Source organism: Cygnus atratus, chromosome 1 (assembly GCF_013377495.2).
Source record: "Cygnus atratus isolate AKBS03 ecotype Queensland, Australia chromosome 1, CAtr_DNAZoo_HiC_assembly, whole genome shotgun sequence".
NCBI classification, from domain to species: domain Eukaryota; kingdom Metazoa; phylum Chordata; class Aves; order Anseriformes; family Anatidae; genus Cygnus; species Cygnus atratus.
Window position 1 is genome coordinate 16,079,665 of NC_066362.1, and position 26,819 is coordinate 16,106,483.

The 26,819-nt window shown below is 36.3% G+C and overlaps 1 protein-coding gene across 2 annotated transcripts in view; it reads left to right on the forward strand.

Annotated features, from left to right (window-relative positions):
• Positions 1-26,819, forward strand: part of CPNE8 (copine 8) — a 103,469-nt gene that overhangs the window by 47,557 nt on the left and 29,093 nt on the right. For both annotated transcript variants that reach the window (XM_035549279.2, XM_035549280.2), the window contains exons 7-12: positions 2,353-2,416; positions 5,667-5,770; positions 7,004-7,108; positions 12,210-12,251; positions 18,288-18,363; positions 25,982-26,035. In XM_035549279.2, the coding sequence (XP_035405172.1) occupies positions 2,353-2,416; positions 5,667-5,770; positions 7,004-7,108; positions 12,210-12,251; positions 18,288-18,363; positions 25,982-26,035 (445 nt within the window). The remainder of the gene's footprint in view (positions 1-2,352; positions 2,417-5,666; positions 5,771-7,003; positions 7,109-12,209; positions 12,252-18,287; positions 18,364-25,981; positions 26,036-26,819) is intronic.

Sequence of the window (26,819 nt, forward strand, 5' to 3'; positions counted from 1 at the left end):
CTTGCTATCAACAGTTTACTTCAGTCCTCCAGCTCTTCAGGAGGTGATCCAAGTTGTATTTCTGATGGTTTAGCACATGACACAATAACCTTTTGGGGGTGGAATAAATCTATTTGAATTTTTGTACCAAAAGAGATGTTTGGTGCTTTTGCTCTTAATACTGTTGTTGCTTGGGCTATCTCTCAAATACATCCCTAATACCAATTTGCATCCATCCTGGACTCAAGTGTCTCTGTAGCAAGAGTTTTGGTTCAGTCTGTGGTAGTTCTGATACTGGTTCTTTCTGTTTGAGTGACATAGCTTACAGAATGGTGGTGCTTCTGATTTTTTAGTTATACTTCTGAGATTTCTTTCTTCCTCACTTGTCAAAGCAGGGATGAAGGTCATTTGTTCCTTGAAACATTTTTCCATATAAATTCAATATCACTCTTACAACTAAGTCATTTCTACTGCTGCTCTTACTACCAAATTTCAAAAGTTTTTGAAGTTTCAACATGTACTGTTCAAAAAAAAAAACAACCACAGTTTTTTTCATCTTTTGAAAATCTGGTATTTCACATCAAAATCCTATTGCTACAGAGACTAGAATGGATAGTTTTCAGGCTTTGAGCTGTTGAAGGGTGACAGATTTAAAACCACGTGGTCAGAAGAAGTTGATGAAACTATGAATCATACTGTGTAACACTTGATTGACCATATTTTTTCTGTTGTTTTTATAAAGTTTTCCTGTTTGGTCTTAAGGTATTATATTTTATAAGTTAATGTTAAATGGAAGGGTGCCATAAGATCTTTATGTATTTAAATTTTCACTTAAGATTTAATATTAAAAACTTGAATAGCTTCCTTATATACAATTTTACCTGTGAAATCAGACTTACCTTGTTGTACTGAGGATACTAGGTCCAGGACGAGAGTCACGTAGTTCTTTGATTACTGACAAGTGACTGGAGCAGCATAAGAGCAGCATTCCCTGATGTATTTCCTACAGACTCAAACATCCCATTCTAAACAGGAGTTTCAGTGAGCTTCTGAAGTCCTCACATACGTTTTCATCAGTCTTTGCTCCTCTTCATAATCTGCTTTTAAGAACTATTTCCCCACCAGTTCTTTTTCTTCTCTCCCTCTCTCTTTCCCTTCCTCTCCCCTCCACTTCCCCTGCCCCTCTGTCCCTTCCTTTCTCCCATCTCCCACCTCTACAGGTTGCAGATATGGTGTAGTGTTGCTTAGAAGTTAAAATTCCATAGTTCTCTTTGCATCACTGTACTTGTTTTTGCTATGCCCTACCACAGTCTTGGTGAACTTATTTAAAATTTTGGAGCTCTGTACAAAAATCAAAAGGATTAAGGAAACTAGTAAGCAAAAATAAGAGCAAGAGTAGATATTTACATTGATATTATGTCATAACAGAAGAACATGAGTGCCCTCTAGTTCTCTTTGAAAAACCTGAAAAATATAACCAATTTAAAAGCGTAATTTTACCTCTGTGTCTCCTTGGAAAATAACTTTATTTAAATAGTTATTTATTTTCAAGAAAGAAATAAAGAACTTGAAATTGAAGTAGTATAAGCAATAACATTCACCTTGAAAAAAAATAATCCACTATTAATTGCTAATGTATCTGCTAATGGATTTACTAATAGATAATAAGATATGGCAGCATTATGCAACAAGTTGTATCTGAATACATGTACTTTTTTTTCCCCAGAAAAAGTGCTGGCGCTGAATACTGTCACATTATTTGTGACTTCTCTATTCCTATATACTAACGATTTGTTTTGTGCTTTCTGGTGTTGCAGCAGTGTGCTTTTAATTGCTGTTTGGGTGAATAGTAATTTATTTAATAACTACTGTATCTTATATTATGATGAGATTATCGTGTGTTTTCATAAACTTTTCAGACTAAGTGTCTTTGTAAAAATCAGGCTGGTGTATAGTTTAAAATTTATTTTTGGCATTTTGTTTAAGGAAAATCTGCAAAAGGATCATTTTCATGAATTTCTAAGCTTTAGAGTCATCTCTAAATAAAATGTTAATGAGAGAGTAAAAAATAGAATTTCTGATATTATCATTTCATCCCATTTAAATTTTTTGTACTATTTCCTTTAAAATTAAATCTGTTTAGTTTTAATTTTAACTGTTTGTCCATGCAAATTAGAAGGAACGTGCAACTTAGTCACCAATTTGCTTAAGTTAACCAACATTTTAACACAGGACAAATGACAGAGGAGTGAAACTGCATAGCATGCCATCAGTTTTGTGACTTGAAAGCTTACCTTATGTTAATCTGTCTCAGCTGTAGCATTTATGATTGATCTGAAGGTACTGAGTTGATATAGTTATATTTTCTTATAGAGGCATTCCTGGGAAGAAATGTGGAACAGTCATAGTAACAGCAGAGGAGCTGGGCTGTTGCCGAGTAAGTGTGTGTTCGTTGCTTTTGAAAAGTAAAGTGAAAATGTTTTTGTGACTTACCCTGCACCAGACTGTTAAAAAAAAATATACAAATTTCTATATTTTGATATCTGTAAGAAGTTAGGGTATTTTTCCTTTATGAGTTACTCTTAGCTTTATGTAGTAAAGAAATAAGCAGAAAACAACTTGAAGCATAAGGTTTTTGATTCTTAAATGAGTTTTAAATCTAGTCTTTGGTTCTCTAAGTAATCGTATTTTAATTTCTTAGTGTCCAATTTTTAACAAAAATCCATTTGTTTCGGCTGTGGAATTACATTTCCATTATGGGATATTGATATTGCATGAACATCACAGTAAAATTGACCTTCTAATTTAAAAACTTTATGCTAATAGTCATATTATTTAAAGAAATATCAAATTAATGTTTATTGGAAAAAGCTATTTGGATATTTAAAAGAATCTCCATACAAGAAGAATGTAAACAGTTTTCTTTCAAGTTAAGACTGCCTTGGCTTATTAATGGTAGCTATAACATTACTTATTTAATAGAAAGCAAAAGAATATCTCAGCGTGTGGGGGACAGTCGGGAATTTGACTGGTTAAGGGGAGAGACATGGTGTGGTCATGACCTTCCCAAAGTGTATCACCACTTTTCCCCCTCCTAGGTGCTCATGGAGAAGTAGATTGGACAGAGGAGAAGGCTTACTGGTCAGAAAGCACCTGGAGCCAGGCCAGCTCTGTGGCTTCCCAGCACTGAATGAGCTAGCAGCAAGCCGTAAATCATAGGGAAACAGAGACTGGAAGGAAGAATAAGGAAGGATTATATACACAGGGTGATAAAAGAAGGGTTGGAATCTGAAGGTGGGGGAGTTAGCCCAAGCATGGTATATAATGAACAAGGCTGTAGTGTGTATCTTAGAAGAGTTTGCAATGACAAGATAGCAAATCTTAATGAGGAAAGCAATAATATCAGACGTTTGGTGAGATCCAGGGGATCTAGAGAATATAAGATTAGATACATAAACCTACAAAAATGTCTTAAGGCTTGAAGAGACTTGTTTTTGGGGCTTAGCTTTTGCAATTTGGTGATGTTGGGGGATAATGCTTCAGAGTTTCCTTAACTTAAAACTTTCACACTGGGTCATAAGCTGTTAATTCTTGATCTATTTCTGTGATAGTAATGACTTTGTTTTTACTAATATGTCCAATAGTTAATCTGTTTAGGTCTTATTTACTTAAGCTCATTAGATATTTGAAGAAATATATTCCATAAGAAATAAATCATTATTTTTTTGCCTTTTTTCCAGTTTAGTTAAATTTGTGTTATTTCTCTGCAGAATTGGTGTATATGAATAGCACACAGGGTAAAATCTTATTTGCCTTTGTCAGACAACCTACAAGTCCTGCACTGTTGTGCTAATAGGGTGCACCGGCTCAGTCTTATTTAACTCCCATTAACAGTGTCTGTGGGAGTGCACTCATACACTACCTTTTCTCTGCTAATATTGAGTGGTGGAATAATAGACTTACAAAAAGCATGCCTTTTTGTGACAAGGATTTCTGAAAGAAGCAGTGGACACTTAATTTTATTTCAACTTTGATAGCAAGTGGAACCAGAAAAATTGTTGTCCTTGAACTATAATTTTTTATGACAGATTATTCCTAATTCTGACTCCTTTAGTTAGGCTTTGTTTATTGCTTTTGTCCTTTGCTGTTACCTTTTTTTTTTTTTTATTGAGGAAGGATCCTAATTCTCTTCTTTCTTATCTGTCAGATTTAAAGGGAAAAACTAATCTAACTACAATTCAAGAAATTGGTTTCTTACTCATTTTTTTCTGTACACAAATGTTTGATCTTCTGGGGGATGAGTACTAACTTTGCCATTGCTCTACACAATGGCATCTTCTCAGCCTGTGTTCACATCTCTGCTTTCATTACAAGAGAATAAATCAGTAAATGCAGAGTGTTATCAAACCTGATGATATGAAAGGTGGCACTAGTGATGGCTCTCTGATATAGATGATGTAGCAATAGGACATGCCTGTGTTACTAGTGAGAATAGTAAGTATGGTCATGGAAAATGCCTTTCTCCTTTGTTTTGGGAAGTATTTTGGAGCGTCTGGAAGTAGTAACTGGTAAAAACGTTCACACTTTATCAGATGACAAAATGGACATCTCATTTAATTGATTTCCTGCAGAAATCATGCTCCTACTTAACCATTCCTAAGTCTAGTTTGCCATCACCCTGAGCGTTTATAGGTAACCTTAGAAGAGTCTGCAGAATATTTTTTCCTGATATTCTGATTTAACCATCAAGATCAGCTTTGCCATTCCAGTTATAACAAATCATTCAAAAGTCACAAATATGTCATTAAACCCACAGTTGGAACAGGATTTTTTTCTTTCTCTTGTAATGAAGATAAACATTAGGTGCATTCCGAGGCCTTCATGTTCTTCCAGATTGACCCCTCTCAGAACTTGCATAGACAAGGTTACTCAGGGGTCTGTGCAGTTAGGTTTTGAGTATGTTCAAAGAGACTCCACAGTTTCCCTGTTCCAGTGTTACTCCTCATAGTAAAAAGCTTTTTTTTCTTGTATTTAAATGGAATTTCCTGTATTTCGTTTTGTACCTATTGCTGGTACGAATTACTTTTTACTTATTACTGGTCCCAGGTGCCCAAGGTTCTTGATGTCAATCCTTAGCACTAAATACCAAGACAGGCTATGAGGAACCCAGACTTTTGCATTTCCTTTGTCACCTGGTCCCGTGCCCCAGTCAGTGGTGGACCGTGTTTTCACTAGTCTTCCTCTTGCACCCGTTTTCTGGAAATGTCTAGAGTCTTAATTGCTAAGCCATTTGCTTTACAGACTGCAGGAGCAGACAACTGAAGGTGTAAGTCACTGAAGGAATAAGGCGTAGTTGTATCTCACTGCAGCTTTTTTAATTAATTCTAACATGTGTTCTTTGCCTATGCATCTACTTCCCTCAAAAGGCAGCTTTGGATGTCAGAAAGTACTACAAAAATCCTGAATCATTTAGCATAGAACTTCATGCTTCTCCAAACAAATTATTGGTTCCAGCAGTTCAAGCTGCACTCTAAGGACATTTGCAAGAATGTGAATAAGTAGAAAGTATCTAGAAGACAGATACCTCTCATTTAGTTTGTTTTCTATTTGTATTGTTAGTAGTCAATGATAATTTTCTCTTATCAAACTGCATGCTCTTTGTAATTTTTCTGTATTATCAATTTCAGGATTCAGTTTTAATGCAATTTTGTGCGAACAAACTAGACAAGAAGGACTTCTTTGGGAAATCCGATCCTTTCCTGGTATTTCATCGAAGCAATGAAGATGGCAGGTAGATAGATGCCTGTTAAGTACGTCTGCTGCTAAACAGTAGGCAACTTACTTATTTTCAGATGGTAATACAGTTTTCATTTTTTTTATATTTGTCAGATTAAGCTGCATTTCTTTTATGTGTGTTGAATTTTAATAAATAATGTTATGCTGCATAGAAATAAAACTATTGCAACAAATATCAAATACTGCAATTAAGGGTTTTAAGAGTTGAATGTATGGTAAATATAGAAAAAAAAAATAGTCATAATAGTTAAATAGCATGACTTTTCCTAAGATACAGCATGTCTTTAAATTAAATAGAATATTCCAAAAAAAATCATAGCTTCAGAATATTCTGATACCTATATGTTGTTTTAGGTCAAAGTTCTTTATACTGCAAATTTGGAAATATCTTCTACCTTTTTGACAGTGTTCTAGGAAGTAGAATTAAAATATCCCAATTAGAAAACTTTTTTTAGCCATGCCTTCTCAGTAATAGCCTGGATAAGAACTTAGGCCTTTGGAATTTAAGGAATGTATTCCTTCAAAAGAGAATTTTAGTGTCATCTGTATGTAGAATTTCAGTATTGATTTCACCAGTGACCTTGCCTCCTATTTTCTTTTGAACAATTCACTTTCCATTATGAGGTTTCAGACGTATTTTAATTTTGCATCATTTAGAGAAAGCAAAATATATATTAAAACGTTGCATTTCATTTGAGAGAAGGTGGTCATGGAATGTTGTGGAGGTTTATATCTTTTATCTGAGACAGCCTTGGTTAAAAAAAATTAGACATTAATTGGGGAACAAGAGTCAGAAAGCCAAGACTCCCTTGGCTAAGTATCTTAACTGCTAAAAAAGAGTCAAATCCTCTCTCCAGACTTCTTTCCTTCTGGATCTGTGACTGGTTTCTGGCTGTACAAAGCCTGTTTAAACAAGTGGGGTGGAGAGCGCTCTTCCCTGAACTGATTCACTGAGTGATTGTAAGTCTGGTGGAAGTTTTGGGTAAAAACATTTTAGGTTTAGAGTTGTGTAGCGACCTAGTCTGTAATCACTCACAAACAGGTCTGTTCTCGTCAGTCCTCCTTGCCTTCCTTCTCCTGGATTTCACTACTACTCTTTTCTTAGCTTAAACTTTATATGAACATTGTATCAGTGAATACAGATTACAGCTCTTTTTATTCCATGTTTGCTGACACAAATAAAAAAGTACATAAATCCAAATATATCTTTATTTTATTTTTTTTTCAGTTTTACAATCTGCCACAAAACAGAAGTTGTAAAAAATACATTAAATCCAGTGTGGCAGGCATTCAAGATTTCTGTCAGAGCTCTGTGTAATGGAGACTATGACCGGTAAGCTGTAGGTTACGCTTTCCTAGCATATACTTTTTTTTTCCTAACTCATGTATTCTTTTATAGATCCGTTTTTTCTAAACAGTTCAGTTATGGATGTTATTTAAATTATTTACTCAGTATTCTGAAAGGATATTATGTATTCAAAACACCAAATTAAATTTCCAAAAATTAAGCCAATATGCTATATCTGTAGGAAATGCTAGCAGTGATTTCAGGAAGAAAAATTCTTCAGTCTCTATGGTGATTAAGAAAGTTAGAAAGAACATAACTAACTTGGCTGGCCACTGGTACTAGTATGCACAAGGATTAATGTTTAATATATAATGTTTCAGTGAAAAATGTACACCAATGTCTGCCTTCTTTGGTTGACATTGTAATGTCAGAGGATGCTGATAACTGAGAGCATTTACAATATATAGATAGATGAGATAAGTAGATCTCATCTAGAGATAAATAGATTAGAAACCCAGAAGTTAATTACTATCTTGTTCAGAGTTGACATTTTCAGTGATCCAATGCAAAAGGGTCCATCTTTGAAAAACATGGTCATAAACCATGGTTTTACTAATGTTTTACCAATACTATCAAGCAAGTTAGTTAATTTGAGGAATTATGGGTATCTTTAGACTTCTTTAAAAATGGACATGCTAACTTCTAACAATATCAACAAGAAAAATGTTTAAGTCCCTTCTGATGACTTGTTCTGTTGTCACTATTCATATTTTTGAAAAGCATTGAGATATCGCTGTTATTATTATATACCCAGATAAATGTCTGGTAATTTATGTATCCTTATTACCTGAAATCTGGAGTACTGAAATTATTTTAGTAAGACTCTAAGGAAGTATAGACTTACCATTAGTCATAATTCTTTTAGCAGCGTATAATGTAATATTTAGATTAAAATAATGAAAGAAATATGAACAAAATATATGAAGACTAGAATAGGAGTATGAGTAATAGGTAAGCTGCATGTAGTGCATAGATTCAATTCAGCTTTACTTTGGGTGAAAGATAAAGGAGAGAAAATACAAGAGATGCAAAATATACTTGTCTGGGTATTTCAAAGGCAAAAGGTCAAAAATACAGTTCAAATGCCTTGTAACCCCCTAAAATATGTTTTATTAAGTTGAGTTTGGTATGGTCATATCTTATTATCTTTTATACTTTGAATGTATTTTATCAGTTCAGATAAAAAGTCAGTTCAGATAGAATACCAGTTAAAATAAAAGAGTTCTGTATTGCACTCTTCTAACCCTGAACTAACGTTCCCATCAGCAGAAGCCCAATCCTTTCTTGAAACCTATTACTACATGTAGGGAAATAAAGAATTTATTCAAATTGATAATTTTCCTATGAGTGTGTCTTTGAAAGAATCTTTAATTTGGAATTTAAGTAGTTACTTTTTTTCTCTACCTGACCTTTCATTTTCAGCTTCCATGTACGTAATTACTGTTCATTCATGTATGTTTTAAGTTGCTGTAGCACATGGTTTTGCCATATCATACCTACATTACTTTATTAAGTTAATTAATCAGTGAAATGTATGAAGTAAAATTATTTTAATCTGTTACCATGAAAGCCTAGTCTTTTGGGGAGACATTCCTTCAACTTGTAATTTACTAGCTGATGTCAGGGTATAAGCAGAAATCAACACTTGTCCTGACTTGTGCTTCACTTGACTTAAACTAAGTAGTTAGTACTGAAGAAGCAGGATAGTAAGAAGTGCGTATATTCACTAAGCTAAGCAGAATGCTTTCATGGTAATAAAGTTCTATTTTTATAAGCTGCTTATTAAAAATGGAAAGCTCAAAAGCTAATTGAGTTGTGATTTTTTTCTACGAAAGTGGAATTGTTTTTATCATTCTTTTGGGGAATGACCATTCTCAGTGCTTCCTACTGGATCTTAGCTGCTTTATTTTATGTCATATTTTTCCAGTACTTGGTGTCACGTTGCTTCAAAGTGGAGGAAAAAGGGTTCTCTTACATTCCTAATACTCTCTTTGTGAAGTACTCAATACAGTTACTGTCATTCACATTGGTTTCTCTTTCAGCTAGATAGAAAAAAATGCAGAAATTTCATAATAAGTAAATTCTAATCAAATAGAATTTTAAACTTATATATGTGCATAATGCAAAGCAAAATAGTGCTCATAATGCTAGTCTCTGTACTCGGCACTGTTTATCATATTCAAGAAAAGGCTTTCATAATAATTAAAAAAAAAGATACTGTGTTAGAAGCAATATTGAAATAATTCCAGCATTCCAAAAGAGAACAAAAAAATATAATGGCATGCTTCAAATTATTGTGTAACTACTGTTTTCTCATGTTGATTGTACTTTGAATTCTTTCTACATAATGTACTCAGTGAATGCCTTATAAATAAATGTCTCAATGCAACTTTGTAGTCCTGCCTATAATAATCATATTTCAAATGAAGAAACACATTTTAGCTGTCAAATTCAAATTATTATTTGTTGATGGCCCAAAAGAAGCATCAAAAGTTTTTGTTGTTGTTGTTGTTTTCATTTATTTAATGTGAAAACTTTTATTTCTAAAGGTGAGGATTAGATTGCTAAGATCAGTTTGGTAATACATAAAAACATAAAACCCCAAAGTCTCTTTTGGATAATGATAGTTTGACAGATTAGATTATGATGCTCTGGATTCTGTGATAGATGTTGAAAGGTGAGAGTAATGTAATTGATAAGGATATGTTTCACAGTCAACATTCATTCTAGTTTTGGGAAGAGTAATTCTGCAGTTAGCTAATGCTTCCAAGTGAACTCTATCCATGTTTTCATTGTGAAAAGGCAAGAATTTGCTTAGCTTTTCTCAAACTATACCATCATACAACATCTTTTAAACCACCACAGGGATTTTGATAGTAGTATTTAGTAACTTTAAAATTTTTGTTCTCTTCTTTTTCTTAATATGAGCTCTCAAATAGCACTTACACACAGTTATTTTCTGCATGAAAGTTTTAAGACAGAGGTTTCCTAAATCCCAATTTTGTGTAACTATAATTTTTTAAATGAAAGTAGAGAAACTGGGTCCTTTAAGGTAAAATAGCAGTGTAGAGCAGGCTGAAATATCAGTACATGAAAGTTTGAAAGGTCTTTATTTTAGTGCATATAGCCATGCATGTGTCATGCAAAATAGGTGAAACTCAGGGTTGGTGATCAATCTTTTTAATGTGGAATGAATTTGAGGAAAAAGGAGCTTCATTCAAGGAAGAGTTGTTCTTACTGAAGTTGTACTTATTGAGAATTTATGTCAAAAATCTTAAGAATTGATCTTAATAATTAAAGTTTTCTGCAGTTTTTTTTTTAATGTAGGTATTTAAGGTATTAACTGAGTAGGTATGTAGATATTCAAACACAGATTTGTAGGACGATTCAAAATTTAAATCCCACTGACCCTCATGTAGATCTTAATTTACCAGTGTTATAAATCTTAATTTACTAGTGTCTTATCTGTCTTAGTAGTAACAGGTTTTGAAACCTGTAAGTAAAATAATGGTTGTCTGGGGAAAGAAACTCTGTGATATTGCCTTTCTTACTAAATGAAATACCATATCATTTCAACAATCAAACACTCAGTGGAACTGTTCGGAACTGTTCTTGATTTCATTCCATAGAAGAACAACTGTCATTATAATTAGTTGTCATCCTAAGGTAATTTAACCCCAAACTGAAATGCTACAAGGTAGATAAAATATAAAAAATTATGTGGGTAGAGCAATTAAATTTTGGTTGAAAAGAGAATTTTAGTTGAAAAGAGAAACATCAAGAGAAACCAACTCCTCCTTTGCCTATTTTGGAATATCAGTATTTTTTATGTGTATAATAATGTGCTAATTTGTCTCTCAATCGTGTTTTAAATTGAATAAATTATAATTAGTTCTCTTGAATAAGTGTTTACACTGGGTAATTGTATATTGCCAGACTTTAACATTTTATTACCCAACTTGCCCACCAGCTCCTGATTTACTATGAGGAGTGTGAATATTCCCAGGGTGCCCAGGGCAATCAGTCAGTTTGGGAAAAATTGCTTCCTATGTCATGTTCCCACCCATGCTTCCATGATTTGCTGATCCCATTTCATTCTAGGAAGCCAGAGTTGTGGATGTGTTGCTTAATGTGGTGGTTATCTAATATAAGCTGATGCAAGAACTAAAGAACCATTCTTTTGGCTTTACAAGAATTCAAAAAAAATCAAAAATTCAAAAAAATGATCCTGCGCTTTACTTTTCGGTCAGATAGCAAAGCAGCCTCTTCCTCTGTTGTGGGGTAAGAGGGAGTTTAAGGGTTGAAAAGTGCAGTTTTTGAAGTACTACAGATTTCATTCATCTGCAGCCCCAGTGCCTTCACAATGCCTTGGCTGAATCACACAGTTTTCATTTTTCACCACTGCAGAATATTTAGCAGAGACTAACATTGTTTACCAGATTGAAGTTTAGCTTTATTCTGGAGTAGTTATTTTCATTTAAGAACCAAAATTTATATACTAGAATTCTAGAAGCGTGCATTACTTTGTATTATGAACGTTGTTTGCAAACAGTACTATGCCAGGAATTTTTGTTTCATAAGGTGCTCCTCAAGTTCTCTTCTTTTTCAGAGAAGAGTCATCTTCTCAAATATAAATACATTTTTTTTTCTGTAAGATGTTACTACCCCACAGTAGATACCCCAGGATCTTCCAAGTAATAGCATACACCAAGAAGCAACCACAATAAGTTCCATTTTGCTGATTTTCTTTAAAAATGTTGATAGATAATACTTTATGTTTAAAGGATCAATTACAAAAGAAAATAAAAATAAAAATCAGAGCATAAGCAAGTAAAAATATACTGGTTAAGCTTCTAATACGTTTGCTTGTTTCTTTAGCTTTCACCATATTTTACTATTCATTCATGAATTTATATTGGGTAGCCTGATTGACTTGCTATTTTCTGCACCATGAGAAATGACTGGAAAAATTGGTCTTCTGGCTTTGGTACAGTTGATTTTTTCCATATCCTATTAAAATGTAAATATTAAAGGCAATGTAGTACATTAAAATATATATATTGTTTTCTCTTTTTATTTTTTTTAGGACAATTAAAGTAGAAGTGTATGATTGGGATAGAGATGGAAGGTAAGACGTTGTTATACTTCAGGATTTTCCATGAACGTATATTTAAAAATGTATAAATATATAGTGGCCAGAACTGAACTAGAGAATAGTCTGTCTCAATATTTAGAGTCACAGGTACTGAAAAAAAAAAGTTGTGCTACAGTTCTCTTGTTTTGCAATTGTAAATGTTGATGTATCATCCCGTTTCAAACATGATGTGTATATGTTCATACATGGAACAAGCAAGATGGAATGTTTTGTGATCTCTAACAGTTACTGTACATGTATGAAAGGAGGGATAATCCATTTTATAAACTCCTTTCTTTGCTTAAGACGTTGCTTCATGAACTGCTGGTTTTCTTTTCAAGTAGGATAAAATGCCTGAGCCTGTAACTGATAGGCATGGTTGCCTAGATATAGCAGTGTAGAAACTACCTATTGATTATCATAATTTCAGATGTGATCTGAATGATCATTTCCATGCCTGTCCTCATCAAAACATTCTTGTAAACTCTAGAACGGTAAGACTTGATTTTAAATAACTCCATCACTAAAAAGAGGGTGGTGGAATATATGTGGATTTTCTTTAGCTAATTTCAAGATGAGGAATTTATAATTGTTCAACCTTGCTGTCTTTACTGAGTATACAGTCTTCTTCTGAAGAAATCAGCTTTTCAAGTTGTCCTTGTTTTGACAAACAAGACACAATTATTTTCAGTCAGACTGGATTGATACCTCTTCCTTAAAAAATGCTTGAGCTTGTATCTTAATATTTAGGATAGAAAGCATATTCATAAATCATGGTACTAGATGCTGCATGCAATACAAGAATATATTGATTTACATTTCTCTATCAGTTGGTCTGTCTTAACTATTTCTTATTAATCTTTATATTTTCAATATAATAATATGCATTTACATTTGAATTTTTAAGAGTATAGTATTTGTTATATAGTAATGTCTCTGATGTTGCTAAAGCATTTTTTTTTCTGGTATTATAGCTTATGATACTGTGCTTCTGTGGCCCAGTAGATCTTGTAATCATAATAGGCAAATATATCCTGTGCTGCCATTCATTTCTTCGCCGACAAGAGCCAAAACCAGTTTCAGCCTTTTCAGCTTATACTTTTGTCTTTTTGGTTCTGTCATGAAGTATCTTGATTTATAAGTATTCTTACCACATGTTTACCCTCTATAAATACCACCTGCTAGTGCAAATTCATCCTCCTTGATTAGCTATTCCCTGAAGGAACAAAATAACATATTCTAGCAATTAAAAATATGGGGATTTAAATTATCAAAGCATTATTAACAAAAAGTTGTGGCATCACTATAAAGATTAATTTCTATTAACATCCTCTGTTTTTCACTTAGATTTGCCAAATCTTCAAAAAATGGGATATACTTATATATAGTTAAACTACAATATTTTGTGAAAATAATATGAAAATGAAAACTTAAATATTTACAAGTTATTAAAGATAAAGATAGTATTTTATTAATGTGTTGAACCCCATGTGCTGACCTATTTCCTCCAAAATCAGAAACTGAAGTATGATTATAAAGAAAGGGAAGAAATCTGAGAAGTAATATTGTATAGCTGCAGCTTCCAGTGAAATTTTTAACATGCTGTGGAATTCAGGCAATCATTAGCCTCTACTGTGCCAAACAGTTTGAAACATTATCTGCTTTTCCTCACATCTCACTCTTAATACCTGTAATACTAGTATCTAATGAAAAGAAAAAAAGAATATTACTTACATGTATTCCTTTTTATTCTAATTGTATGTGGTTTTGCCTCTCGCTTTCCACCTTTTTTGAATTTAGAAGCAGACAACACTGACATTTCACATGTTAAATTCCTCAAAGACAGTGCCCATCTCATATAACTTCAGACAATTTAAAAATCAAGCAACTAATCATTTAAGCTACTTCAGTAGCAAACAGGGAAAATGGTTGTCTACATTCTGATTTAATCCATCCTAACAGCAATAAATTGCCATTTGGTGGTGCCTATGACTTACTAGTGATCCTAGCAAGAACGTAACTGACTGATCTAACTTAGAGTTAACCAAATTTACCTGAAGAGAATCCTATTCAAAATGCCTTAATTAGTCTATCTTTTTTTGTACAAAGCCACTGTTACACAAATATGGACACTTTATTAATGAGCAGTTGATAAACGATCTGATTACCTCACTGGGCTGCAACTTTTTGCTCCAGAGTTGTGTACTCTGGCCAAAAACAACCTTTGAAAGATCATCAGAGAGCCTGGAGATAGCAAAGCAAGTTATACTGAATATTGCAGGTTATTCTGCAATCAGTAAGACAACATTACTGTGCATATACTTGATTTATGAATCAGTATTATTTTATTCAACAGTCTTGAGTTAGAGTTGTTTGTTGGTTTTTTTTTTCCTTTTTTTTCCTCATGCCTTGTTATTTGTGCTTTGGGAAAACAGCTCGAGGGCTCAGCTTCTTACTGTCAAGTTCATGAATTACATTGAGTAATTGTATATTCTTAACTCTCATCTATTTTCAAACATCATTTACAATTTCTTGACTAAAATGTACCACTGAACCATTGTAACTTTAACACTTTTAATTATTAAGCATTTCTTTGTCTCAAACCAGTTTTCATACAAAAGTTGTCAAAATGTGAAACATTTGTTCTAAATCATAACCCTTGTTTCTAAGAGCTGTGATAACCCCCCCAAATATTTGGTGCTATGAAGTCACAAAAGTTGTTTTTGTTGCTTCAGAGAAGCCCACTTGTGTGAAACTGGTGACCTCTTTTCTTGAGTGTCCTTATCAATGAAGTACTTGCAGGCAGGTATTACAGGAGGAAAAATAAGATAATTTGCAACTTCCCATTGGATACTTTCATACTTCATTTAAAAGATTTTCTTCTTTTTGTGTGTTTTAGCAGACCTAACATTTCCAACAAAAATAGGTTTTACCTGGTTTTAATCAGGCAATGCAAAAACTTCTATACTCATAGTTAACTGCACAGGATTATTTTCTCTAGTTCATTCATCCTCAACAGAAATACTAGCTTGCTTGTATTTCCAGTGCTGAATTCTGGTGTCATTTATTGCTGAAAACATCTGGAAGATTCTGTATTGCAACACGTTGCATTGATATCCATGACATAAAAATTTGAATAGGAAAGTAGTCTAGTGGATGTAGAATGGGCCTAACAGATAAAAATAAATAATGAAAAAAAAGGAAAAACTGTAGAAAATTCTTTTCTTTTCTTACATTTGATCTTGAGCAAGTGAGCTGTGAGGGAGTAACACAACAGTTCCACAAACCTTGCTAGAAAATTCCGGTTAAGTGGTATAACTTATAGGTGGTGTAACAGTATAGATGCACATTATTTGAGGTATTACTGTTTTATTAGGAAAGCAAAATTATTATAAACAGCTGCATTGGAGCAGCTTGCTAAATTACACATATGCAAGTTTGAAAAAAAAAAACTGGAACTGGAGAGGCAACCTCCATTGAGGCACTTCAGTGAAAATTCCCAAGAATACAGTAGGCATGTCTGCTCCATCTGAGTTCTGGGCTGTGTGAATATAAAAAGGAGAACATCAGCAATTCTCTGGTGTTTTTATTTCTCTCTGAAGGCTTTTTTACTAACTTCAGAGAAATTGTTACCTTGTATAGGTGGTACAAAAGCCACTTCATATTCTTGACATTCATGATCTGTTACATAGAATAAATGTTTTTTTCTTGGATTTTAAAATTATAAATAGTGCCATACAAGCCTGGGGCCACCAAAACAGCCATCTAAGAATCTAAATACTGCAAGAGAGAAAAATTTATCTGAGAACCTAAACACTGCAAGAGAGATCATAAGCCTCAGAGTCCAGGTGCCTTGAAATTATTTCTTGTCCTCCATGTTTGACCTCCTTTTCCAGCTGCTTAGTTGATTTTTAAATGATTGGGCTTTTCACCCTACTTACTGACATTTCTGGTGATGATTGTCCTTTCCTCCATTGTTGGTTTTTTTTTTCATTTAGATCATTAAGATAAGTGAAGTTAATAATTCTGAAATTGATTTTCAGCACTTCAAAGCATATTACCATAAGTGGCAGTTTTAGGGATTTGGGGTTCAAGTGATTATTTAATGTAGTAAGAGTCTCTGATAAGCAGTTCATGGACAAAAGTGTTTAAGCCTAGGAATACTTGATGTTAGGAAGGCAAAAGTCTGTTGAAGACAACTATTTCTTTGGATTCTCAATTCATAGACTAATAAGGAAATGCATGGGGTGCTGTGCGATGAGGAGTGTGGGGAGGGATCTTCTTATTCTTAATACTTCCAGCAGGTGCTTTTTTTTCAGAGCCAGTCTAGTGGAGGAATGTACATCCATTTGAATAGTGAGTGTTCAGATCTAGGTTAATGATCTTTTAAGAGCAGAGAACTCTGAGAATGATCATTTATGTCCACACCTATTTAACAAGATTAGTCAGAGGAATTAAATCTTCCTAGCTCTTAACCAGTCTGTGAACATTGCCACAAGAAAAAAGGAAGCATTCCAGTGTCTCTTAGAATTAAGGAAACAGTTACTTGTAAGCAGTACAGATTTTTAAGTACTTTTACCAGAAAGAACCCAGTCTGGAATTGCTTATTGTCTGCTACAGCATATTCATATGTAGTCATTGAGCTATTGCTTGAATTTCTGCTTTTGAAATAAGCAAGCTGACTTGAAAATTTACGGTAAGAATTGTTATGAAAGGGAAGGGTTCCTCTTCAACCAAGGTACATTTTTTTTTTCCAGTGCTGTGGTGACCCAAAATTTAATATACCTTATGTGCTACAGCCTGTATAGAACTCAAGTTCCATTGCTTATATGATACTTCTTCTATTGCCCTGGTTATATAGTTGTTGCAAACTTGAGAGCATTTAGAGAAAGGAAACAATATCTTTAAAATTTATTTTTTAAGAAAAAAGTCTTATTTTTGAAGAAAAAAGTTTGAAAACAGAGACAGGGCCAGGAGGGAACGGGAGCTGGAGCAGCAGTGAGCAGTGTTCAGCTGGGGAGGGCAGAGAATGGGCACAGAAAGGTGTTGTGCCGCCTGGCAGTTGTGTAGCTGGCTGTTTGGCAGTCTCCTGTGTGGCTGCTGCCTGCTCCAGGTGTTCTGAGATGTGACACTGCAGGTCAGTCCGTTCTGGCAGCAGCCATGTGGTTTCTATGCTCCAGCTCCCTGACCCCAGAAGCCTTTCGCAAGGATGCTTCACCCAGCACGCTCCCTCTGGTCACCCTGCTCCCAGCGGCTACTTGGCTGCATGCCATGCCCCGGGTAAGAGTTGACAAAGCAGTTTTCAAAACGTGGGTGACAGAGCACTGGAGTGTGGAACTTATTCTTGGATCAGGAGTAGAATTCAGAAAGAAAAAGCTTGTAACCACGGCTTTAGTATTAGGGTAAGATCTACTTTCTGATAGAGTCCAGTCCTGAGTAGCCTCAGTGAATTGCTTTTCTCCTCCTGGACAGGTAGAGGCAGCAACTGCGATAAGCCTTGGTCTTCCTCTCAAAAGCACCATTGAATGTCACATTACATAAATTTGTAGGGTTGGTCTTTTCTGATGTAAGTTACTCCTTTCTCACTCTTGGTACTTCCCTTTCTCTCATACAGTCACACACCGTTTAGATATCTGTGGTGCCAGTGGTGATCCAGTGAGAAAGTGGTGATAGCCTTTAATAGCCCACTCTGTTTTCTTAGATTCGCTAAGAATCTAAGAAATTCTTTGAGATTTTTTTTTTCATGGGGGGCAGATCACTAATTTACAACCTAGTCCCCATTATGTGGCTAAGCTAAGCAGAAGCTATCAGAAAGATTTAACCTAATAAATCATCTCTTCATTTTGATTACTAGTAGAGTAAGCACACAATGGAGGTAAAATGAAGTTTTTTAAGCAAATTGCATCTTTTGACATTGCTGCTTTCCTGGGTGTCAGTTTGTACTGGCTGTACTTCTCTTTTTTATGAATATGTATATTACATATTTAAATTAGTAAATACTGTGCATTTGATTTGATTTTTTTTATATAGTCATGATTTCATTGGAGAATTCACAACAAGTTACAGAGAGTTGTCAAGAGGGCAGTCTCAGTTCAACGTGTATGAGGTAAGTATTTTGAGTATATTTACTCGCTTTCAGAAAATAAATGAGAAAACTTCCAGTACTTTCATGTGAACTGATCAAATCTGCACAGTGCTTGTCAAAATCAAAGCTTTGGAATTAATTTCCATTTCTATTTTTATAGAGAAGAACAGAGAATCTAAAAGTGTTGCTTCATAAATAGATTTAAAGATGAGTAGGTATGTCTGCATGTGTGTGGGCATTGAACTGTAGTAGGACAAGAAGAGAACTTCAGATGGCTGGGTTGGCGTGATATAACTTGAAGGAACTAGTGGGTTATGCCTCATTTCCACATAGGCAATTTATCATTTACTTCTCCTTTTGCCAGCTGTTACACATATTATAAGTTCTGCCTGGACTTCTATAAGGCCTTCGACATGGTCCCACACATCTTTATCTCCTAATTGGAGAGAGATGAATTTGCAGGCTGGACTCTTTGGTGAATAAGGAGTTGGCAGGATGGCCGCATTCAGAGAGTTGTGGTCAGTGGCTCTGTGTCCAGGTGGAGGCTGGTAACAAGTGGTGTCCCTCGGGTCTATCTTGGGACCAGTACTGTTTAATATCCTCATCAATGACATAAACAGTGGGATTGAGTGCATCCTCAGCAAGTTTGCAGATGACACCAAGCTGAGTGGTGCAGTCGATACACCAGAAGGAAGAGATGCCATCCAGAGGGGCCTGGACAGGCTGGAGAACTGGGCCCACGTGAACCTAATGAGGTTCACCAAGCCCAAGTGCAAGGTGCTGCACCTGGGTCAGGGCAATCCCAGACATGAGCACAGACTGGGAGAAGAACTCACTGAGAGCAGCCCCGCAGAGAAGGACTTGGGGGCTCTGGTGGACGAAAGGCTCGACACGAGCCAGCAGTGTGTGCCTGCAGCCCAGAAGGCCAACTGCGTCCTGGGCTGCACCAACAGAGGGGTGGCCAGCAGGGGAGGGAGGGCATCGTGCCCCTCTGCTCTGCCCTTGTGAGGCCCCACCTGGAGCCCTGCATCTGGGTCTGAAGCCCCCAGCATAAGAGGGATGCGGGGCTGTTAAAGTGGTCCAGGGGAGGGCCATGCTGCAACCAGCTCAGCACTGGCACAGCAGTGAGGCCCCACCTACAGTACTGCTTCCAGCTCTGGGGATGGTGGTGTGGGTCCAGAGGAGGGCCATGAGGATGATCAGAGGGCTGGAGCTCCTCTCCTAGGAAGACAGGGTGAGAGAGCTGGGGCTGTTCGGCCTGGAGAAGAGAAAGCTCTGGGGAGACCTCATTGTGGCCTTTCAGTACTTGAAGAGGGCTTATAAAAAAAGATGGAGAGCGACCTTTTACATGGGCATGTAGTGATAGAAGGGGGAATGGTTTTAAACTGTAAGGGGAAGTTTATATCAGATGTTAGGAGGAAATTCTTCACTCAGAGTGTGGTGAGGCACTGGAACAGGTTGCCCGGAGAAGCTGTGGATGCCCCATCCCTGGAGGTGTTCAAGGCCAGGTTGGATGGGGCCCTGGGCAACCTGATCTGGTGGGTGGCATCCATGTCCTTGGCAGCGGGGTTGGAACTGGGTGGTCTTTAAGGTCCCTTCCAAACCAAGATATTCTGTGATTCTGTGATCCTGTGCTAGTTTCTTTTATACAAATATCTGATGATACCTACATCAAATGCAAATTCGTATGTGTGTGGTCTTATGCAGACTTCAGAATCTTTACAGCTTTGATGCTGGGATTACAAGTGACAGAGAATTTAGCTTGTTTTTTAGCTTTTTTGTTGTTGTTGGTTGGTTGGTTTTTTTCATGTGATCAGTTACGATCTTTGCTTAAAAATTTCCTTCTTATTTCCAGTTTGGTATTCATTCATCTGCCAGCTCCTGGGATTGTCAGGCAGTCATCAATTCAAGTACAGGGTTTTACATCTTTAGATAACTTCTAACTGTTTTAAGACCTTCTCATGTATTGTAGGTAAATGTAGACTACATCTATATTCCCTTTGTCCTCAAAGAAGCAATCTGTCTCAGAAGCAATCAAGATGTTTGTACAAACAAAACCTGAGCTGCACAAACTTAGAGTGTCATGAAGGAACTCATTTTCAACCTATTTTCTTCTATTTTGGAAAAGTCCCTTTAAAAATGATTCCAGGTTTTGGCACAAAAATTGACTGCAAAAGTCTAAGCATTAAGACTCATGCATTAAAACATCGTTTTAAAATTAATATCTCAGAAGAATTTCAGTCTGGAATGAAAAATATAATGTGAAATTTCAAGGTGTGTTAAATGAGAAGAGGGAATAGGAGTAAAAGATGTAAAATGTATTTTGGTCACTTCAGCTTTATTTTTGGTAGACAGTGTATAGTACAGCAACTCCAGAAGCTGTGGGTGTGCTCCACAGCTAGAAGCAGGATAGGTGTTTTGCAATTATGCTGCCTGAGCTAGGAATTCTGCTTAAATTGTTGTAGCCTAATGATCAGTTCTGATGCTGATAAAGCATGGTCATCCTCCTTTTGGGACCAGAGGTAGGAAGTCTGCCTACACTGTTCTGCACATACTCACTTGCCTGGGTCTGTGTCAAGCATCTGCACTGTATTGCACTGCACACTTCGAGTTGTCTTCCAGAATTCCAGTGAAAGGAATGGTTTAATGGTGGGCTTGGCAGTGCTAGGTTAAAGATTGGACCAGATATCTTAGAGGTCTTTTCCACCCTCAATGATTCTGTGATTCTATGAATTGATTTCTTTCCCATGGTAGGACCATATGAAGTGTTTTGAGTTCCTCCTCCTTGGTGTGTGTGAGTATACACACTATGTGCCAAAAGCCAGGAAGTGTTTTCCACTAGTTTAGGTGGTGCAGGTAATAGGTAACTAAGTGTAGTTGCCTGAATGCTGTGTGTGTCCTTTCATCATTGCTTTTTCTCCCAGCAGTAGACTAGTGCTTTGGTACACTGCAGTACCTGAGCATCTAATTTCTGATGGTGTGCATTCTTGATGTCTTTGCACAGAAACCCACAGCTGTCTTGTGATACTGATGGTGTTTGGGAGCAGGTGGTTTGCTTAATCAAAGCAGCATTACCATAAAGAGGTACTCCCCACAGAGGCTCAAGAGTAGCAATTTTCACATGGAAATAACACATGTATTCCAGGGGCCTGTGTATTTCTGTGTGTGGAAATGCACACTATTGCATTTTCACATACGTAGGCATATGTCTAGCCATTTGTGTGAAAGCTTTTTGGCACCCTCCATTTCACATATGCTCATAGACTAAATGGATGGATTGTGCCCAATCCTTTCATTTTCTCTAAGCTAAAGTGCTGAATCTGTAGGGTTTGCTTTATAGGTCTTTTATAGCCTCACTTTCAGAGATCTACAAAGAGCTTTTCTTTGATTTTAACTTCACTTTTTTGTTGTCTTCCTCAGTCAATTCTATTATTTTTGCTGTCTTTCATTTCTGGCTATGAGCATTCATACAACGCAAGAAAACTGCTGTTTTCGCAGGGTCCAGTCTGTGCTATGTTTATTGTCCCAGGGTGGTTATATGCTGGGGACAGAGAAACCTTAGGAAAGTCTGCATGTGAAGTTTGTATTGAGTGCTTCTGATCTTGGTAGTCATGCACCCAAAGAACAGTGTTAAAGGTAGACTTTTTTGATGTGCATTGCCCCATGACTTCCGGAAGTTTTCCAAACTTTCTGATAACTTTGTAACAGATCCTTTATAAAGATAAACTGAATACAAAATATGGGATCTTTTGTCCCTTTCAGAGTTTATTAGTGCATAGGAATGTTCCATTCTCTTTATGAGGTTAAGTTTAGTTGTGCTTTCCTTTCTTTCATATTGAAGAGGCTGTAGTCTCCTCTGTAATGGACTTACAAGGTCTTTATATTAGTTGAGTAATGAACATAACCCAGGAAAATGTCGCATCTGCCAGAATTCCTGAGGGAAAGATAGAAAAGGCAACCGTGCATCCTGGTGGAAATTACCTTCATTTTGTCTCAGTTCGTGGAGCCTTGATCGTTTGGATTAGACCTTGACTCATCCTCATGCAATAGATTGTTGTCATCACACCACAGTACATGTCCCCATTCCTGGGTCTGATTGCTAGCAGGATTGAAATGGAAAATGTCATCATACAGTGAGCCATCTCATTTCTCTAGAGGAGTTCTCTTAGCATACAATGGGTCTTGTTGCATCAGCAGTTTCAACACTCGTCCTATATAACACAGACCAAGTATAGGAACTGAAAGAAATAAGACATTTAACGTTTTTTTCCATTTACAGTTCTGCTGTTTTGGAAGTCTCTGACGGTATTTATTTTCTTGTATTCTAGAGCTCTGTCCTGGATGGGACCTGTGACATTGTGTGTGATACTTTCTTCATATTTCTTCAGTGGCTCTGTCCTTGGCCTCCAAATGTTACCAAAAGCCAAGATTTCGTTCTTATCCCTCCACCTTCCCCAGGAGGAAGTAGTATCTAAGGCTCCCCAGCATCAGGATCAACAGTGGTCATCGGGGCCATCCAGAAAACTGGGAATACCTTTTTTGGCCAAATCTCCATTTAGTGTAGTCTTGTTATTATGGAGCCTCTCCTCTTTTAAATGGACAGCTACTTTGCTTTCAATTTACAATGCAGGCAACACAGGCGCTTCTGTATGATGCCACCTTCTCATTTGTGGATTCATATGGGCTGTAGTTGCTTTTGGGATAGATAGTTCTGTGACTGGCTGTTTTGAGGACCGTGCTCCTGTTCCCTCTCTGTCTCCATGTTGATAGCAAAGCTTATTCTTGCATTTAGGCTACCATATGTATCTGGATTGGTGAAACTCCTGACCAGCTTGTCTGTAAGATTTTCGTGGATGAAGTCTTAATCCTTAACTTAAAATACGTAAGACCTTCTAGGTTGTAGGTATGCTTTTTGAAGGATTTAGGTCAGCTTCTGCATTTACACCATGAGTTCCAGCATCATGCAGTTTGCATGCCTAGTGGCTCTCAGAACGGAACCCTGTTTTTAGTTCCCCATGGAAAGATATTCTCGCAAATAAAGAGAAGGCAAGCCTATGCAGCTATAGGCTGCTTTTTTTCTGTATGGTATGCAGATCTTTGTTATTCCTTAAGTCTTAAGCCACCCTTTGGTCTTGGTCCATTGCCATTAAACTTCAGTATTTTGAACTGTATCATACTCCTTAAAATAAGTGATCACAAATATGGTGGTTTATGCAAGCAACAATGCAAGGTAGGGAAGAAGGTTGCTCCAGTTATGTGCTGCACTTTTATTTTGAAGATGAACAAAGATGCAGCTGTGCAAAGCAGTACAAAGATAACTTAAAGTCATGTTTGTTTTTTTTTCTTATTTAGATCCAGAATGAACCCTAGAGGTACTGTAATTTACAGCAGCTTCCTACAGATAGTGTCACAACACAGATTATCGTGTTCAGTGAAACTGTCCTCTCTTGTTGTATCACCGACTTGACTCCTACCCTAACAGGAATGAATTCTGTCATAACACCTTACAGTGATTTTGCAGTTTCTTAAATACAGTATCGATGTCTTACTCCCAGCAATAGCATACATTTCCTGAACATCCCATGTTTCCCTCCCCACATCACAACCCTCTGTACTTTACTACTGCTTCTGCATGATCTGTCCATGCAGTATCACAACAAAAGAGACTGGACAAATTCTTTTTTAATTGCGTTACAGTTGAAGACTGCCCCAAGGCAGATAGAGAAATTTGTGTGTGAGTGGTTTTGTGTTAGAAACACTGCTATAACAAGCTCTGTTCGATAGACTTGTTTTTAATAGGTACAAGTTCATGTAGCTTTCTAGGTTAATGCGGGAGTGTGAGGCTTTCAGAGGCTAAAAAATGTTGTCTTATAATAAAGTTATCTGAAATTTGAGCAAAACCCTTATAATTATTATAATCATTATAGTATCTGCAATTATAGGGGAGAGAGAAGCTGTGAATTAATTCATCTTTGCTCCCAAGTAGATGCCTTGTTTCCCCTGACATTTCAGTCCAAGCTCGAGTGTATTTCCTAGCAATTCCTAGAAGCCAATTGACAAGGTACCTGAAGCAAAAGATTCAGATGAGTCTCCTTTTGGGCACTTAACGACTGCTGGCAAGAAATATGCTGCTAACTGAGGCCTGACTACTGGATTCTGGAGCGATGTGAATGAAGGGCCACAGGGCAGGCAGGCAGTCTGTTGCCTTCATCTTCCTATTCCAGGCATTTGTCTGCAGGAGTCACCTTCTGGCTAAGATTCTGGTTCAGCAAGAATTATTGCATTGTATCTAAACCGCTACTATACAGATTTAATTCATAGCTCCCCCGTTCAGCAACTGTAATTAGGAGGGGGATGGGTTGTTTGGGATTTTTTAGGGTGTCAGAGGGCTTACGTATGTGTTACACAGGAAAAGGTTTGAAGAATACTCAGCACCTAGCGCTGTGGCATACTGGAGGGAAATAAGGAGTCATTCTTGTTTAGCCTGTTGTGGAAGACCTCAAATGATGGTTATCTCTTCCTGCTCTTCATTTCACAGTTGTTCTGTGCCGTGCGAGGGATATAATCTTTAAATGGAATTTCATTTTGGTTGGGGGAGAATTTTTGGAAGGCATTTTACTATTTTTCCCATTTCCAGGCATAATTGGTGAAATATATTATAGCAGTTAAGGGACTGAGATTTCTGTTGGGAACGTTTTCACTCCTTGTCATTCACAGAACATCTGTGAGTAGTTTACAGTAAAACTTGGCACTAAGCCTCAGAGATTTGAGTTTTCCTGGTTATATAGGAGATAGTTGATCAACCTAATTAACAAAATAATGTTTTGCTTCCAATTCCATGTGCAATTTTAAATAAACCAGGAATACATTTTTAACATGTATGTAACAAAACTGACTGAGACTTGCCTTTAGGTGTTGAGAAGGGAAGCAATTTTTTTCCCATGGCTACAGTTGGAGATTTTACAGATGTGACTTCAAGATATTCAAGAAAATGGTTTAATGCTTTGTAGTCCGGTTCTGTGAAGGTTCTTGTGTACTGGGAGTGCACGTATGCCAGTCAGGTGATGGTCAGTGTCATTTTTCATGAAATAACTAGCTTGTTTCTGTTTTGAAACAGTATGATCTGGGCCTTTCTTGCCTTGCAACTGTTGTTCCTGTCATTGCATCACATACAGAAACCAGGAGTAGAACAACTCCCATGTTTCTCAGATAATACTGAGAAGATGGAGAAAGATTCACTGAGATATGAAGAGATGCATTGTAAGCCAAAGAAGTTATGACCCTGTACATTGGAACACTGGGATTAGGAGTACATAAAAATGCAGGATTTTGTGAAAATTCAAAGAAATGTTTCACTGAGTACTCAGATGTAATGAACACTCTCACCTCTGTTGTTTCAATCCCTTACTTGTCAAATGTGGGTAGCAGCACTGGCTTACCTAGCAGGTACCATGAAGATAAATTCACTGTTTTTGAGATATGTGTATATCCCCTCATCGAGGTGCATAAGTAAACCAAATGCTGAACAAATTTAGATTCCACTGAAAATAGACTATTTCATACGTTGAAAGTGTCTTAACAATTATCTTTTGTTCAGTCACAAATGATACTGCTTTAATACTTGTATGTGTGTTTCTAGGTAATAAATCCAAAGAAAAAAGGAAAAAAGAAAAAATATATTAATTCTGGAACAGTAAGTATATATTTATAATATTACTGTGTGCTCTTTTCTCTTGAAATACAGTGTAGTTGACTTGTAATGTAACGGGGTTAGAATAGAACCTTTGTGAAGGCTACAACAATAAACTATTTACTACAACATTTCTTTTCAGATTTCCATTTGAATAAAGTTGATAGAAGTTGTTTTCAAGTGTGCTGTTAAGTCACTAATGATTTTAAAAATTGATCGTACCAACGTTGGAGACAGATTCTTGAAGTTATATCACTGGACACTATTAAATTTTATCTGAAACATATTTGCATTTTCAAGAGTCAATTTTATTTTTAAATTTGACCACTGAGCTAGCATCAGTAAAAGCTAGTAAGTCATGTCTACCATGCTAAACCAAAAATTGTCATAATTTGTTATTACCAACAGGTTTTTGTAAATCTATCTTGAAAGATCTGTTAGTATAATTTGGGATGAGAGTTTAATGTCCTTTTGTCCATATTCTGTTATGAACCATTTGCTAGCAATGCAAATTATTCCCTTGTAGTAGTTTAACCTGGCAGGCAGCTAAGCACCAAACAAATGTTCACTCACTCTCCACCCCCCAATGGGATGGGGGAGAAAATCAGGGGAAAAAAAAAAAAAAAGAAAGAAAAAAAAAAGTGAAAATCTTACGAGTTGGGATAAAGACAGTTTAATAGGACAGAAAATTGGGGGTGGGGGTGGGGGGGAGGGAGGTAATTACAATAAAACAAAACAAACAAAAAAAGCAAGTGATGCACAATGCCATTGTTCACTGCCCACTGAT